This window comes from Microtus ochrogaster, linkage group LG2 (assembly GCF_000317375.1).
Source record: "Microtus ochrogaster isolate Prairie Vole_2 linkage group LG2, MicOch1.0, whole genome shotgun sequence".
Classification (NCBI taxonomy): Eukaryota; Metazoa; Chordata; class Mammalia; order Rodentia; family Cricetidae; genus Microtus; species Microtus ochrogaster.
The window spans coordinates 51998433-52013625 of NC_022028.1; the positions used below are offsets into that span (position 1 = coordinate 51998433).

Consider the following 15193-nt stretch of genomic DNA (forward strand, 5'->3'; position numbering starts at 1 on the left):
AAATGCCCTCAACACCAGGATTCAAAATGGACACCTTACCCTCACTGCCTAGCCAGACAAGCCTACTGCTCTAGCCTTCAGATTTACACTGTTCTAAACCCCACTAGCTTGGCTCCCAAGAGGGGCCTCCCAGCCTCACGGAGCGGGGGGGGGGGGGGGGGGGTGAGGTAGGATTCTGCTCTTTGGCTCTGGGTTGACAGTTAAGTGCTGGAACCCTGAAGTGAGCAGCTCCTGAGGTGGCTTTGCCTGTCACTGCCACAGCTCACTTCACCACAGTGCAATTTCGATTGTCCTTACTGGGACCCTTTACAACCCCTTCCAGAAAAAACCCTAAATTCTACCATAGCCTTGCTCACAAGAAAATGTTCCATGGAGACCTGGCTGGGACCAGAATCAAGGCCAACCAGATGTGGGCACATGTCCTGACAGCTGAATCTAGCTTCATACAGCTCCAATCACTCCAGTGGGGTTGGAACTGAGCTCAGACACAGGCAGACCAAGAGTAGAGTAGCACGAAGGTTTATTGGGGCATCCTAGTAAAGACGCTGGGGCTTGCCCATGGTGCTCTTGATATACAAAGCCCGGACATTTTGCCAGTTCTTCTTGAGCAAGGACACCAAGAAATTGACAGCCAAGTGGATGTTGTAGACCAGCTCGTCGTCGGTCATCTTCACGTGGCCGACAGCGACAGCCAGACACAGCACCTGCAGAGGCCAGGCTGGTCAACACCTAGGTGGCAGGCCCGGCTCTCTCCTGAGAGCAGGGCGCACTTCCCACCTCTAGTCAAGCCTGCTGTGCCCAAGGAACCCAAACCCACCTTCTTCATCTGGAACTTGATCGTGGACTTCACCTCGTCCACTTTGGCCACCATGTTTTCATTGTGTGTCAGCAGGGAAGGGAACTTGCCAGCCTTGTTCAGGCCTGGGCCCAGGATACGCGGGATCTGCTTGATCAGAGACTCAGAGGCCAGAAAGGCGTCATACTTCTTGGCTGTGTGAGAAGACAAGGGCTGTTCATATCCAGGCCAGAAAGGCAGAACCAACTTTTTTTTTTTTGGTTTTTTGAGATAGGGTTTCTGTTACTTTGGAGCATGTCCTGGAACTAGCTCTTGTAGACCAGGCTGGCCTTGAACTCAGAGATCTGCCTGCCTCCTGAGTGCTGGGATTAAAGGCATGTGCCACCACTGCCCGGCTCAGAACCAACTTTTTAAACTGGCCACCAAGCTGCCTCCGCAGACTCTGCACTCCTGAAGGTGACTGACCCACAATCCAGGGCACACTGCACAGGCCCAGAACCAAGCCTAGCTATGAGAAACCCAAAGTAGGACTGCCGCTGTGCAGCCCGGGCGCTTCAGTGAGGGTGGCTGGGAACAGGTGTTTGGTGGGGTGTTACACCAAGTCTGCAAGAGCTGGAGTTGTTTCCTATCTGTAAAGGCAGGAGTAAATAACGCCTAGATCAGAGGGAAGAAGGGAGCTAATGGGAGTCCAATGCACCCACCCAGTAGCCTCACTTGCCCCAAGTGCCAATGCCTGACACCAGTAAAAATCCAAAATGAGGCCACCTTCAACGGAAAGCTAACCTGTCACAGCCCAGGCTGTCCACTTCACCAGAAAACACAACAGCTGTCTGTGTCAACTTCCCACACCTGGGAGGAGCGCCTCACTGAGTGACCGCCTCCACCAGATCGGCCTGCGTGCCGCTTTCTGGATTGTTAACAGCTGTGAAGCACTCTGGGACCAGGGCCGCTCCTGGCTTGTGCCATGGTAGACCCCTAAACCCCCCTTCCGTATGGCGCCTGCCGAAGGCAGCCAGGGCCGCCCGAAACACCAGCCAGCTGCACCTACCCAGCTTTTTGACCAACTTCTTGTTCTTATTGAGCTTCTTCAGCGCCTCGATGTCCATGTGGGGGATATCCACGGCCTTGGCCTCATCGCAGTGCTGCTGGTCCCCCAGGACACACACTGAGAACTTGGGGCGAGGGGTGGACTTGAGCCTGCGTTGGGGAGGAGGGAACAGGTCAAGCCCAGTCCCCGAGTGCCCACGAGGCGGAAGGAGTCCCAAGAGTCTGGGACGGCAGCGAGCCCCGAGCCTTACCCGGAGGTCTGCGACACTAGCCTGGCTTCTCAGGCTAGCCGGCGGGCTCGGCCGAGGCCTCCCCACGCCTCCCCTCTTGTTTTAAGACCCAGGGTGGGGGTCCGTCCAGCCAGCCTGCCCGGAGCAAGGCGCCTGAACTACCCGCGCCCATCAGTGCCCCCGTGCCCGCCTCGGGCTTGGCCAGAGCGGCAGGGCGAGGCCACACGGGGACACTGAGGGGCTGGGTGGGGTCAGAGCGGTGCCAACCTGACGGTGCCCGAGAAACGCTTGTCCTTCTGGGGGTCGTAGTTCTTCAGGCTGATCTGCAGCTCCACCGTTTCCAGAAACCTAGGCGAGAGGGGCGCCGTCAGCCCGCCGTGCCTGAGGGCGCCAGAGTGCCCGTCCCGCCCCACCGGGGAGCGCCAGGGTGCCCGCCCCGCCAGTGCTTACTTGCGGCGCTTGCGCTGGTTCCCGTGCAGGACCTCCCGCACCGCCTCGTACAGGGTGTCGCGAGAGACTTTGCTGCTGTTAGGGAGAAATGAGGGCGCTCAGTGCCCGCCATGCTGGCTCCCCGGAGGGCTCGGGCCCCGCGCCGACGGACGAGGCCCACAGCCTGCCGGGAAGACTGGCGACGAGCACAGCCGCGGGGAGAGCCTCCGAGTCGAGTCGCACGATATCCGCGGGACTCCCGGGTACGCGGATGGCTGCGGATAGAGCCCCGATAGCTACCTACCTCATGGCTGGAGAGGCTGCGGGAACCGGAAGAGAAGACAGCGATCTGCGCTTGCGCTCAAATAGCTCTCCTGTTCTCGCGAGAACGGCTCGTCCCGTTGCCCGTTCGGCGCCTAGTCTGGCCGGAGGAGCGCTGCGGCTTGCGGCCGCTGGGGGCGCCACCACGCGGCTGCACCGCGACCTCGGCGCTAGGACCAGCCGGCGTCGGGGCTGTGCGGGTTCTGGGCTACAAGCACTGGAGCTGGGCTCTGAGATCGGATTTCCCTATCTAGTGCCTGACCTCTGTCTTCCCCAGTCACCAGCAGAACTCTGCTTTCCGTCTTCGCCAAATTTGGCGATGAGCCCCGGAGAGCCATGAGGCAGCTGCCCCCACTAGCCCGTACTTGTGCAATGGTCCAGCCGCCACCACTAGTGGGCAGAGACAGCGATGAGGAATAGCTCGAGGAAAAAAACGATCCTTGAGATTTGCAGCGTCGAGAAGCGTCTTGTGACTAGATTAGGATCAGGTGCGCACCGTTTAAGCGCGAGCCTCCACCTGGGAGAAGGCGCCCACCAGTCTGCCATGGCCATCCGTATAAGCTGCCCGACTCTGCCTCCGGGCGATTTGGACTCTGGACCAATGCCCCGTCTTTTCTCAATTAGTTGGCATTTCAAACAAAGCCGGCCTTCTTGCCTGACCCCCCACCCCCTTTTGCAGTTAATAGAGAGGAACAGGGTCAAGGGGCCGTGCAGGGGGTCTCACCCGGATCACGACGGGGGAAGACAAGCTCCTTCAGGCCACCGTCTCTGGCCAGCACCCACCATTGCCAGGGGCAGGTCTGGGAATAGTTCACCTATCCCGAGCACATTCGCAGCACACATCGGGTCCAGTAAAGAAAGTTCACATAGGGTCAGGGAGTGTTGAGTTGCGAGGAGCTTCAGGGGCTACCCAACTGTAAAGGCCACCAGCGGGGTCAGGGGCTGTTTGTCTCTTAAGCTTTGCTCGCCTTGCCCCGTCAGCTTGTTCTCAAAACCAGGCTTTGCTTTGTCCCTAAGTTGATTTCCCACCTCCAGGAACAGGGGACTCGGCTTCACAGGAAGCTGCTGTCTGGGACTTAGCACCGGGAAAGTTCTGTTCCCCACCCGCCGCAGGGATCAGCTAGGAGGGTGCTGCCATGAACTTTCCTAATTCAGTAATGTCTGCGTGCTAAATTGTTGTTTTCCCCCAGACAGGGTTTCTATGTGTAGCCCTAGCTGTTCTGGAACTCTCCACGTGGAGCAGACCCGGCTCAAACTCAGAGATCCCCCTTGCCTCTCCTCCCATCTTGCCAGAAGAGCGGGGATGGGGGTGGGTGGGGGGGTAGGGTTTCTGGGGATTCAAATTAAAATCCTAATGTCCTCAGCAAGCTCTTTACCCAGCAGCCATCGCCCAGCCACACCCACAATCATGTCTGATCAAGGTCTCTCTTGTAGCTTAGGCTGGCCTTACACTGTGTGGCTGAAGATGTCCTTCAACTCCTGAGCGCTGGGATTACAGGGGTGAGCCACCATGCTTGGATGAGCTTTATTAAAAACTATTGCAAAATTATTCAGTTCAGAAATAAACAGAAAAGGAGGGCCGCAACATACACCTGAGCACAAAAGACTCACTCACCCTGAGCACACTGGAGCCAGCTCTCCCAGGACACCGCCCATCTACCGCTGGTCCTCCACTGTCCCTGTTCTGTGATCAGGAGTGGTAGCCAGCAGAGCCTAGGGCCTCCTCTCTAAAGTCAAGATGGCCTCCGCCCAGCCAGGAGTGTTGGGCACCAGGGCAGCTGACTCCTGAGCTGGCTGTACTGTGTGTGTTCCTAGGCAAGGGGTCAGGAAACCGAGTCCTTGTGGGTGGTCAGCGGGCTAGATGTCTCAGCGCTGCCTGCAGGGACTTCTTCAGGAAGGTGGCGTTGGGCTCTAGGGCCACAGCCAGGTCCAGGCTCTGCTGCTCTGTGAACTGGAGAGAGGGAATTAGGACTGCGGTGGCCGTCTCCTCTGGCCTTGCTAAGGATGGAGGCTTCTGAGCAACAGAACCTTCCTCCTCCTTGAGGTGAGGCAAGCTCCAGGAGGACCTTGGCGGCCATCAGATAGAACTGGGTAAGGAGGGCGCCTCAACTGAGGGACTGGCTCCATATCGGCCTATGGGGCATTTCCGCAGATTGCCAGATAACATAGGAGGGTCAGCCCACTGTGGGTAGTGCTACCCCTGGCCAGATGGCCCAGCATAGTGGTCCAGGCCTTTACTCCCACTACTCAGGAGGCAGAGGCAGGAGGGTCTTTGTGGACTTGAAGCCAGCCTGGTCAACATAGAGGGTTCAGCCTAGCCAGACCTACAGAGCCCATCAAGTAGGAAGGCCTATACTCCATCCCCAGCACTACATAAACCAGGCCACAGTGGTGCACCCTACAATCCTAACACTCAGCAACTGGAGGCAGGAGGCTCAGATGTTCAAGGTCAGTTTCGCCACATAGCAAATCTTAGGCTACGTGAGATGTTGTTTAAAAACAAAACAAAAAGCTCTCAGGGGGGCTGGAGAGATGGCTCAGTGGTTAAGAGCAAAGCCTGCTCTTCCAAAGGTCCTGAGTTCAATACCCAGCAACCACATGGTGGCTCACAACCATTTGTAAAGAGGTCTGGTGCCCTCTTCTGGCCTCCAGGCATACAGACAGAATATTGTATACATAATAAATAAATAAATATTGGGCTGGAGAGATGGCTCAGAGGTTAAGAGCACTGGCTGCTCTTCCGGAGGTCCTGAGTTCAATTCCCAGCAACCACATGGTGGCTCACAACCATCTGTACTGAGATCTGGTGCCCTCCTCTGGCGTGTGGGCATACATCGAGGCAGAATGTTGTATACATAATAAATAAATAAATCTTTAAAAAAAAAAAAAAAGCTCTCAGGCCCATGACCTTCAGGGCCTTCTGGAACATGCTTAGTCCCTCTACCCCTTATCTGTAAAATGAGGCTGCTATACAGACACTGTAGCACAAGACAAACAGACCCAGCAAAACAGGAGGCCAGCCAGGCAGTGGTGGCGCACACCTTTAATCCCAGCACTCTGTGAGTTTGAGGCCAGCCTGGTCTACAGAGCTAGTTCAAGGACAGGCTCCAAAGTTACAGAGAAACCCTGTCTCAAAAAAACCAAACCAAGGGCTGGAGAGATAGCTCAGTGGTTAAGAGCATTGCCTACTCTTCCAAAGGTCCTGAGTTCAATTCCCAGCAACCACATGGTGGCTCACAACCATCTGTAATGAGTGCCCTCTTCTGGCCTGCAGGCATACAAGTAGAAAGAATATTGTATACATAATAAATAAATATTAAAAAAACCAAAAACAACAACAACACAAAAAACCAAAACAAAACAAAGCACAAACAAAAAAATCAGGAGGCCAAGGCGACAGGACTACCAGCCCAGGGGGCCAAACCTAAGTCAGGCAGCAGACCCCCATCTCAAAGCAAAACCAACAAAAAGGAGCTAACAGTGTCTGAGGGCTGATGCACAGCACAGGCTAGCAAATTCACAGCCTCAGCCACCATTGGCTCTGACAGTCCTAGATCTTCTGCCTCCCCTGAGTGCTGGGATTAAAATAGGCAAGCACCACCACTGCCCAGCTGGCTCTCAGTGTTCTGGCTACATAAGCAGATCCTGGCTCACACTGTCGCCTTTGCCTGGAGCATCCTCCTACTAACTCAGCCCTTGGTCACCACGGCTTTTTATGTGTTTTGGGATGGGACAGAACCTCTCACACAGGTTGGCCTGGCCTCGAACTTCAGATTTCCTACCTCCACTTCCTACAGGCTGTGTGCTCCTCTGTGCTGCCATACCCAGTCTACACAGTATTAGGAATTGGCCCCAGGGTTCTGTGGCTGGTGGGCAGGCACTCTGCCAACTGAGTGTCATCCCAGACCTCCCCAACTTTTTAAAAAAGTTTTTTTGGGGGTACACAGGTTCGCTACATAGCCCTGGCTGTCCTGGAACTCACTATGTAGACCAGGTTATCCTGAAACTCAGACATCATCTTCCTCTGCCTCCTGAATGCTGGGACTAAAGGCGTGTGCTACTGTAGCCCAGACTGGCCTTGAATTTACAGCAATCCCCCTGCTTCAGCCTGCCCCACACAGTAACCACCCCCAGTCTCAATCCCCAGTGAGGCTTAGCCGCCCTCCTCTTGGGTCACCAAATGCCTGTGCATGGCTCCTCACAAGCAGGACAACAGAGGGACAGGGTCCACTCAAGCATAATGCCATCTTAACTTGCCAATGCCCCACAGAGCACTACCACCAGAGATGCTGGCCCGATGAACAAGCCCCTGTGGACACTCACGCTGGCCTGGTACTTGGTCATCACTGTTAGCATCAGCTTGGCATAGGACATGGAGGTGGTAGCTGCTGTCGCCTCTCTGCAGAGCCTTTGCACCAAGACATTGAACATCTCAGAGGTCATCTCCACCTGCACGCATTGGGACAGCGTCATATGGCCAGGCCTGGGTTAAATCCCAAGATCTCCATCTCCTAGCAGGTAGCTGGACAGAGTGCTCTAGAATGGATCTAGAAAGCCCCTCTACGGGGCTGGAGAGACGGCTCAGTGGTTAAGAGCACTGTCTGCTCTTCCAGAGGTCCTGAGTTCAATTCCCAGCAACCACATGGTGGCTCCAAACCATCTGTAATGAGATCTGGTGCCCTCCTCCTGTGTGTGGGTATAAATGGAGGCAGAAAGTTGTATACATAATAAATAAATAAATCTTTAAAAAAAAAAAAAAGAAAGCCCCTCTACAGGCCCACATGTTGAAGGTTTGGGCAAAGGTGCTAGGATGGCAGAGCTTTTGGGTCACTAGGGTTTCTCTAAAAGGGACTGTGGTAGCTTGGCCCCTACTCTCTCTCTCTGCTTCTCGACTGCCATGGCCCGAGCAGCCTTCCTACCACACACTTCTTCCACCACGATGTGTCCCATACAGGCCAGGGAGCAACAGAGCCAACACAGATGGAGCCTCTCAACTCAAGTCAACCTTGCTTCCTGCTGTTTACTGTTGGGGAATGTTATTTTCAGGTGTGTGACTTTTGTTTACGCTACATTTGTTTAACTCTGTGAAGCTGTGTTACTGTGCCTGTCTAACACACCTGATGGCCTAATAAAGAGATGAACGGCCAATAGCGAGGCAGGAGCGAAGATAGGCAGGGCTGGCAGGCAGAGAGTGTGAGTAGAAGGAGAAATAAGAAAGAAGAGCAACAACAGAAAAGGAGAGGAGGACATCAGGGTCCAGCTACCCAGCTACACAGCAAGCCACGGAGGAAGAGGTAAAGAGAGGTATCCAGAAACAGAGAAAGATAAAAGCCCAGAGGCAAACGTAGTCGGGATAACTTAAGAAAAGCTGACTAGAAACAAGCCGAGCTAAGGCTGGGCATTCATAACTGGGAATAAGCCTCTGTGTGATTTATTTGGGAGCTGGGTGGTGGGCCCCTCAAAAGAGCCAAGAGTAAACTTTCCACAACGGCCTACCTCAGGTATTCTACCACAGTAAGGGAAGCTGACATACCAATGAGCCCCCATCCCCACAACTGGACACCAAGGCTCAAAGTAACTGAAGACTGGGGAAAGAAATAAAATGGCAGACACATGGTCTCACACTATAGCCCCTACCCTTGCCAAGCCCAGATCAGTACCGCGGGGGAGCCGGTGACACCAGCCTGCCTCGGTGGTTGAAACCTTAATGACAGGGCAGGGAGAGGTCCTGAGGGACACTGCCAACTCTTCATAACAACAGATGACCACGGCCATCAGGAGGCGCTTTACACCCATTGTTCCTGGGGCTCCTGTTGTGTGAAGATGTACTGCTGTGACTAGGGACATAAAAAGCTGAATGGGGCTGGAAAGAGGGCTCAGAGGTTAAGAGCACTGGCTGCTCTTCCAGAGGACCTGAGTTCAATTCCCAGTGATCACACAGTGGCCCACAACCACCCGTAATGAGATCTGGCGCCCTCTTCTGGTCTACAGGCATGCATACCAGCAGAACACTGTATGTGTAATAAGTAAATAAAATCTTAAAAAACAGGGTGGCTGGAGAGATGGCTCTGAGGTTAAGAGCATTGCCTGCTCTTCCAAAGGTCCTGAGTTCAATTCCTAGCAACCACATGGGCAACCACATGGTGGCTCACAACCATCTGTAATGGGGTCTGGTGCCCTCTTCTGGCCTGCAGGCATACACACAGACAGAATATTGTATACATAATAAATAAATATTTAAAAAAAAATCTTAAAAAATAAAACAAAAACCTGCTTAGGAGCCAGCCTAAGCTAAGGCCAAGTTTTCATAACTAATAAGTCTGTGTCATTATTTGTGGGCTGGTGGTCCCAATGAGAAAGTACTGCTACAGTCTCCACTCTCAGCTAAGGAGACCTGGGCATGATGGGCCAAGGTTAATCACGGTGATGGTAAACCTCACCTGTCAACTTCATGGGTTTAGAATCGCCATGGAAACATACTTGTGGGTGTGTCTGTGAGAGTGCCTCCCAGTAAGGTTCCATTAAAGGAAGATCCTCCTTGAATGTAGGTGCCACCATGATCCCATGGTCTGGGGTCCCTTAGCAGAATGTACCCAGGACTCATCTCTTTACTTTCTGAATGTGGACACAGTCCCAGACCCTGTATCCTGTGAGTCAAAACCAACCCTGCCTTCTTTAAGTTGATTCTGTGACGAATTTTATATCAACAAGAAACATAATTAATTACCTAAGACGTAAAAATGAGAGAAGCCAGGAATGACATTGTACACCAATAATCCAAGGACTCCAGGCAGGATGCCTAGGAGCCCAGGTCATCTTTTGATACAGTGAGTTCAAGGCTAGCCTGGACTACATGAGACCCTGTTGCAAAATAATAACAGTGTGGTAGTTTGAATGTAACTGGCCCCGTGAGCTCACAGGGAGTGGCACTATTGGAAGTGTGGCCGTGAGGGAGGAAGACAGACTACACAGGTGGGTTCTGGGGTCTCAGGCATACTCAAGCCACATCAAGAACCCCAGTTCACTTCCTGTTGCCTGTGCGAGATGTACAACGCCCGGCTCCTCCTCCAGCACCATGTCTGCCTGCATGCCACCACGTCCCACCATGATGCTAATGGACTAACCCTCTGAACTGTAAGCCACTCAGTTATTAGAGCTGCCACGGTCATGGTGTCTCAGCGCAAAAGAAACCTTTACTAAGACAAACAGCAATGACAATAATGGTGTAAGGACGGAAGACTGCAGGTGGGAATGCAGACAAAATATACTACTAACAGAGAGCAGGGTGGGGATGGCTTAGGTGACGGAGCCCTGGCTGGCATGCATAAAGTCCTGGATTCAATTGCTGGCATCATATAAAATAGGCCATGGCTGGCCAGGTGGCTGTGGCGCACGCCTTTAATTCAGTATTTGGGAGGCAGAGGCAGGGAGATCTCTTGAGATCAAGGCAGCCTGGTCTACAAGAGCTAGTTCCAGGACAGGCTCCAAAACTACAGAGAAACCCTGTCTTGAAAAACCAAAATAATAATAATAAGGCACAGTGATAGCCGGGCGATGGTGGCGCATGCCTTTAATCCCAGCACTCGGGAGGCAGAGGCAGGTGGATCTCTGTGAGTTCGAGACCAGCCTGGTCTACAAAGCTAGTTCTAGGACAGGCTTCAAAGCCACAGAGAAACCCTGTCTCAAAAAGAAAAAAAAAAGGCATACCTGTAATCTCAGGTGGAGGCAGGAGGATTTGGAATTCAAGATCACCCTGTACTAATAGTAAGTTCAAGACCAACTGGGCTACAAGAGACCCTATCTCAAAAAAGCAATGTACAGCCAGTCAGTTATGGTGGCTCAGGCATGTAATCCCAGTACCTGAGATTAAATTCATGATAGCCTGGGCTACACAGACCAAGGGCTAGGACTATGGTTCTGAAGCAGAGCACCTGCCTAGCATGCACAGAGTCCTGGGCTCAAACCCTGCTGGACACAGGAAAAGCAGGAACGGGGGCCAGGGCTGGTGAGTTTCAGTGAGAAGCAGGGAAGGTGAGTTAAAGGCCTGCAGTCTAAGCTGCAAATGCAAGCGCTGCTTGTCTCTGCCTTGTCTCTAAACCAGTGACGGCTGAGCACTGGGGGAGGGGGCGGATGTGGGGGGTTAGGGGGTGGGAAAGGTCAGGGGAGCATTCCTCTCTGTTGATCTCCCAAGTTATGACTCCAACCCAGTGGGTGGGGCACACCCACAATCCCAGCAGGAGGGACAAAGATCAGGAGTTCAAGAGAGAGGAGGAGGCATCAGCCCAGCAGGTGCTACTAACAGACAGAGCTAGGCAGACCAGATGTCAGCTGCCCATCCCCACCTTCAGTGGCTGGGGCTTTGACCCTGCTGGAAGGCAGCAGCCTGCTTGCCTGAGACTAAAAGCCAGCGGCCTGGGTCCTTTGCAGCCTTCTCTAGGCAGCCCACTCACCTGCCGCTCCAGGAGTGCCTGCAACAGCAGGAACGTCTCCTCCCTCCAGGCCAGCTCCAGGACCTGCCTGCACGGAGGACACACAGTGAGGAAGGGCTGTCTTCCCACCGCTGGGCACGCAGAAGAGCAGGCAGCAGCCCCATGTGCAATAGCTGCAGACCCAGGCACAAGTACCTTCCTGGGTTTGATTGCCCACTGTCCGTGAAGATCTTCTACACAGAAAGGGGACACTGTGTAGGCTCTGAAGCTAAGTGGTCAGTGAGCAGTGGCTGGCGTTATCTGAGGATACTCCCTTTTTCTTTTATCTTTCTTGTTTCGTTATTTTGAGACAGGGTTTCTCTGTGTAACAGTCCCCTGCTTTTTGCTTTGTTTTGTTTTTAAGAAAGATTCACATCTTTCTGTTTTTTAAGAAAGCTGGACGTGGTAGTGCACACCTTTAGTCCCAGCACTCCAGAGGCAGAGGCAGGTGGATCTCTGAGTGTGAAGCCAGCCTGGTCTACAGAGTGAGTTCCAGGACAGTCAGGGCTACACAGAGAAACCCTGGCTCGGGAAAAAAATAAATAAAAACCTGAGTGCTTCCAAGTCAATAAACAAGGTGGAGACTGAACTCATTCATGTCTGACTCTGGAGCCAACACTCAAACACTATGATGTGTCTGGGCTGAGCTCCTTCTGAGAGGGATCCAGTAAAACTGAGGAAGATGAAAAAAAACCCACCAAACTGGGGAAGTCTAACCTGCCATTCAACATGGGCCCAGAGGAAAGGGCACAAGGTGGGTTTATGCCCCAGGGGCAGCAGTATGTGCTATGCCACTGTGAGCGTGTGCGTGTGTGTGTGTGTGCGTGTGTGGTGCTGGGGTGAAACCCAGCGTGGAGTTAGCATAAAGCCTGCACTCACCCCAGAATCTGGACCTGCATGTCTGGCTCCAAGGACTCATCCTTTACAAGACAGCACAGTAGCTCGGTCTGCACAGGACCTGGGTCAAAGACAGGAGAGGACAGAGGGCTGGGGGAGGGCAGGGGGAGGGCTGGGGGAGGAGGATGACCACTGTCTGGGAACAAACTAGCATTTTCACTTGCTGAACCCCAACTCGGCAGGGCCCCAAGGGGTGAAGTGTGCAGGGCAGAGAGGGAGGCCTGGATTGGTTCTGCAGGTAGTTACCCATGCTCGGGTCCTGGAGTAGGGGAACTAGGAGGGTCTTGCAGAAGACATAGGTGTATTTCACACAGAAGGAGACAAGGGCAGCTCTGAGCAGCCTAGAGGCGGAGGATGGCAGGGAGAGGATCTAGTCACCAGGGAGAGGACAAAGTCACTTCTTCCAGTCAGGAAGTGTTTTACTTCACACGTGTCCGTTGGCAACCCATGTAACTGAGGAAAAGCCACCCCTGGCTCCCAAACCCAAAAGGCCCATCTGGGGGTGCAGGTGGGAAGACGTTACATGCTGTAAGGTGCCAGGGGTCCGCACCTTAGTCCCTCTCCCAAACCTCCTTCCTGGGGACTCAGGATCCCCATTATTCCTGGCCTTCTGGGGTTTCCTGCACCCACCCGGTCAAGAAAGAGACTCCTGGCCACGATGGAGGCATTGCTGATGCTGAGGGCCGGTGTGAGACTCAGCAGGTAGCTGCAGAACTGCAGGAGGCCTCCATCAGGGAGCTGGTTCAGCTGCAGCTGGCTGCAGAGCAACTCCATCTGAGGGAAACCAGGAAACCCGGTTGACTCTGTGAGGCTGCAGGCCCAGTGGGCAACAGAAAGGGCAGAGCAAGGGCACGAGGGGAGAGGGAGCAGCAGGGAGCAGGGAGAGCGAGAGGGAGAACCAAGGGCTAAGAAATGACTCAGGGCAACCCTAGTGAAGAGGCAGAAAATGCAGCCCTGAGCCCCATGAGAGGCAGGGAAACAGGCAGGGGCATGGGAGACCTCAGGGCCAGGCCTGTCTCACCTGGCTGGGACCACATTCATGGAGAAACTGCAGGTCCCCTGGAGGCTCGTCTTCCAACCCCTCCAGCCCCTGGGGAGACAAAGCCTGAGTAAGAGCTGGCAGAGTGCTGGTGACAGGTCACAGAGGCCACTCTTAGAAGACACCGCCAGAGAAGGACTTTCAGGGGATGATAGCATATCCAGACTTGGCCCTGGAGTGAGTATCCTCAGATCTCCCTCCTACCCAGCCCCACCCAGGCTCCATGATCTGGGGTTTCCCTGGGCGTGGGTCAAAAGGGTTGTGGTAAACAGAGAGGGCCAGTCACCTCCTGGAAGGCCTTCAGCAGCTGCTGCAGCCTGGGCACCTGGTCCTGTGGAGGAGAGAGCAGTCACCATTTCTATAGTGCGGCAGGACCTCCTAGCTCCCACTGGAGAAAACACCGGGCAAGAACTGAAAGATTGGCTCAATGGTTAGACACTTCCCTTTCTTCCAGAGGAACTGGGTTCAGCTCCCAGCACCCACACGGGGCTGCTCACAATCACCTGTAACTCAAGCTCTGGGAGATCCTCCGCCCTTTTCTGGCCTCCATGAGAACCACATGTGCCCATACATTGGGTGGAGGGGGGCAATGGGAACTGAGGGGCAAAAGTGATTCAGGAAGAACAGGAAGGTGCCATCTCCATCTTACAAGATGTCTAGAGCAGGCTTGTGTGAAACCCAGCCCACTGCTTTTTCTTTTCTGCATCCAACTTCAATGGGGTAGGTAGACCCAGTATGGGCGGGCGGGCGGGCGGGCGGGCTGGATGTTGGCATGACTCACGCCAGTGGGTAGAGAGAGCACCAATGGCCAAACCCTTCAATCCCACACTCTAGATCAGGACGGGTGTTTCCAGTTCCTAGTAACTCCCTCCCTACCGCCATCAGTTTGGGGAGGGGAGGCTGCCCCCCTTCCTTCCTCCACAACCCATCCCCTCATCCCTGCTCCATGTAAAGAGGACCCTGTTGGGATTTATGTCTCAACCAGCTTTCACCACTATGCAGAAGAACCATCCTGAAACCAGCCTTCAGCCAAAGTACCTGGACAGCTCGGGGCAACTCCACCCTCTCAGCTGGACCCCTGGCCTCCTCCGCACATGGGCCAGTCTCAGGAGTCTCTGCTTCAGTAGCAGTTTGCTTTGGGTCAGGTGACACGCCTCCTGCATCTGATGGGGATTCTTGGGACTCCAGCTTGGGTCTCTCTTCCTGGTCCTTCTCCTCCTCCTCCAAACCCCGGAACCTTTTAGGGGCTCTCTCTGACTCAGGGCTGGCAGGATCTTCCTCTGGCTCCTTCTTTCGTTTCCCATGGAGCTGCAAGTGCTGGTCCTCTGGAGTTGGAGCCAATTTCAGGCCCCTACCGCCCTGGCCCAGGCGTCCACACAGGTCTCGGAGCTGTGACTGACAGTTTGGGGACAATGGGGAGGTTCCCTCCACAGAGACTCCAATCCCCAGATCCCTTCTTAGCAGCATCGCGAGGGCGTGGAGCCAGGCATCAGGGGTAGATGCTGTGTCCTGCTGGGCAAGGTGCAGCACAGAATGGAGGCCGCTCTCAGGTAGCAAGGGTCGAACAGCCATCAGCAGGGCCATCAGGTTCTTCCGGCATATCCCGGGCAACTGTAACAGCAGTGGAGTCCTACAGACAGAGTTTTTTTTTTGTTTGTTTTGTTTTGTTTTCTGGGTTGGGGGTCTCATTATGTAACACAGACTGTCCCGACCTCTCAATCCTCCTGTCTTAGCTCCTTAGGTGCTCTGATGGCAGGAGTGTGTCATACAGGGTGGGGTAGACTGGGTAGGGTGTCCACCACTGTAGCAGGGAATCGGGGGTGATGCCTACAAGATTTGCTAAGAAGAGGCGGCCAAGTATGGCCTTAAATCCCAGCACTTGCCGGGCGATGGTGGCGCACGCCTTTAATCCCAGCACTCGGGAGGCAGAGGCAGGTGGATCTCTGTGAGTTCGAGACCAGCCTGG

General features: G+C 54.1%; 2 protein-coding genes across 2 annotated transcripts in view; both read right to left on the minus strand.

The window, feature by feature from the left end:
- Positions 1-503: 503 nt before the first annotated feature.
- Positions 504-3064, minus strand: Rpl10a (ribosomal protein L10a). Its single transcript, XM_005360358.2, has 6 exons — positions 2807-3064; positions 2524-2598; positions 2341-2421; positions 1845-1993; positions 818-990; positions 504-704 (listed from the first exon to the last, which is right to left on the minus strand). The coding sequence occupies exons 1-6, from the start codon at positions 2809-2811 to the stop codon at positions 534-536; spliced, it is 654 nt and encodes a 217-aa protein (XP_005360415.1). The 5' UTR covers positions 2812-3064; the 3' UTR covers positions 504-533.
- Positions 3065-4132: 1068 nt separating this feature from the next.
- Positions 4133-15193, minus strand: part of Fance (FA complementation group E) — a 19373-nt gene continuing 8312 nt past the window's right edge. Inside the window, exons 3-11 of the mRNA XM_013351109.2 lie at positions 14266-14857; positions 13514-13558; positions 13210-13278; positions 12819-12962; positions 12435-12558; positions 12171-12249; positions 11274-11340; positions 7147-7272; positions 4133-4774 (exon numbers count right to left, since the gene is read on the minus strand). Coding sequence (XP_013206563.1) covers positions 4673-4774; positions 7147-7272; positions 11274-11340; positions 12171-12249; positions 12435-12558; positions 12819-12962; positions 13210-13278; positions 13514-13558; positions 14266-14857 — 1348 coding nt within the window. The 3' untranslated portion in view covers positions 4133-4672. The remainder of the gene's footprint in view (positions 4775-7146; positions 7273-11273; positions 11341-12170; positions 12250-12434; positions 12559-12818; positions 12963-13209; positions 13279-13513; positions 13559-14265; positions 14858-15193) is intronic.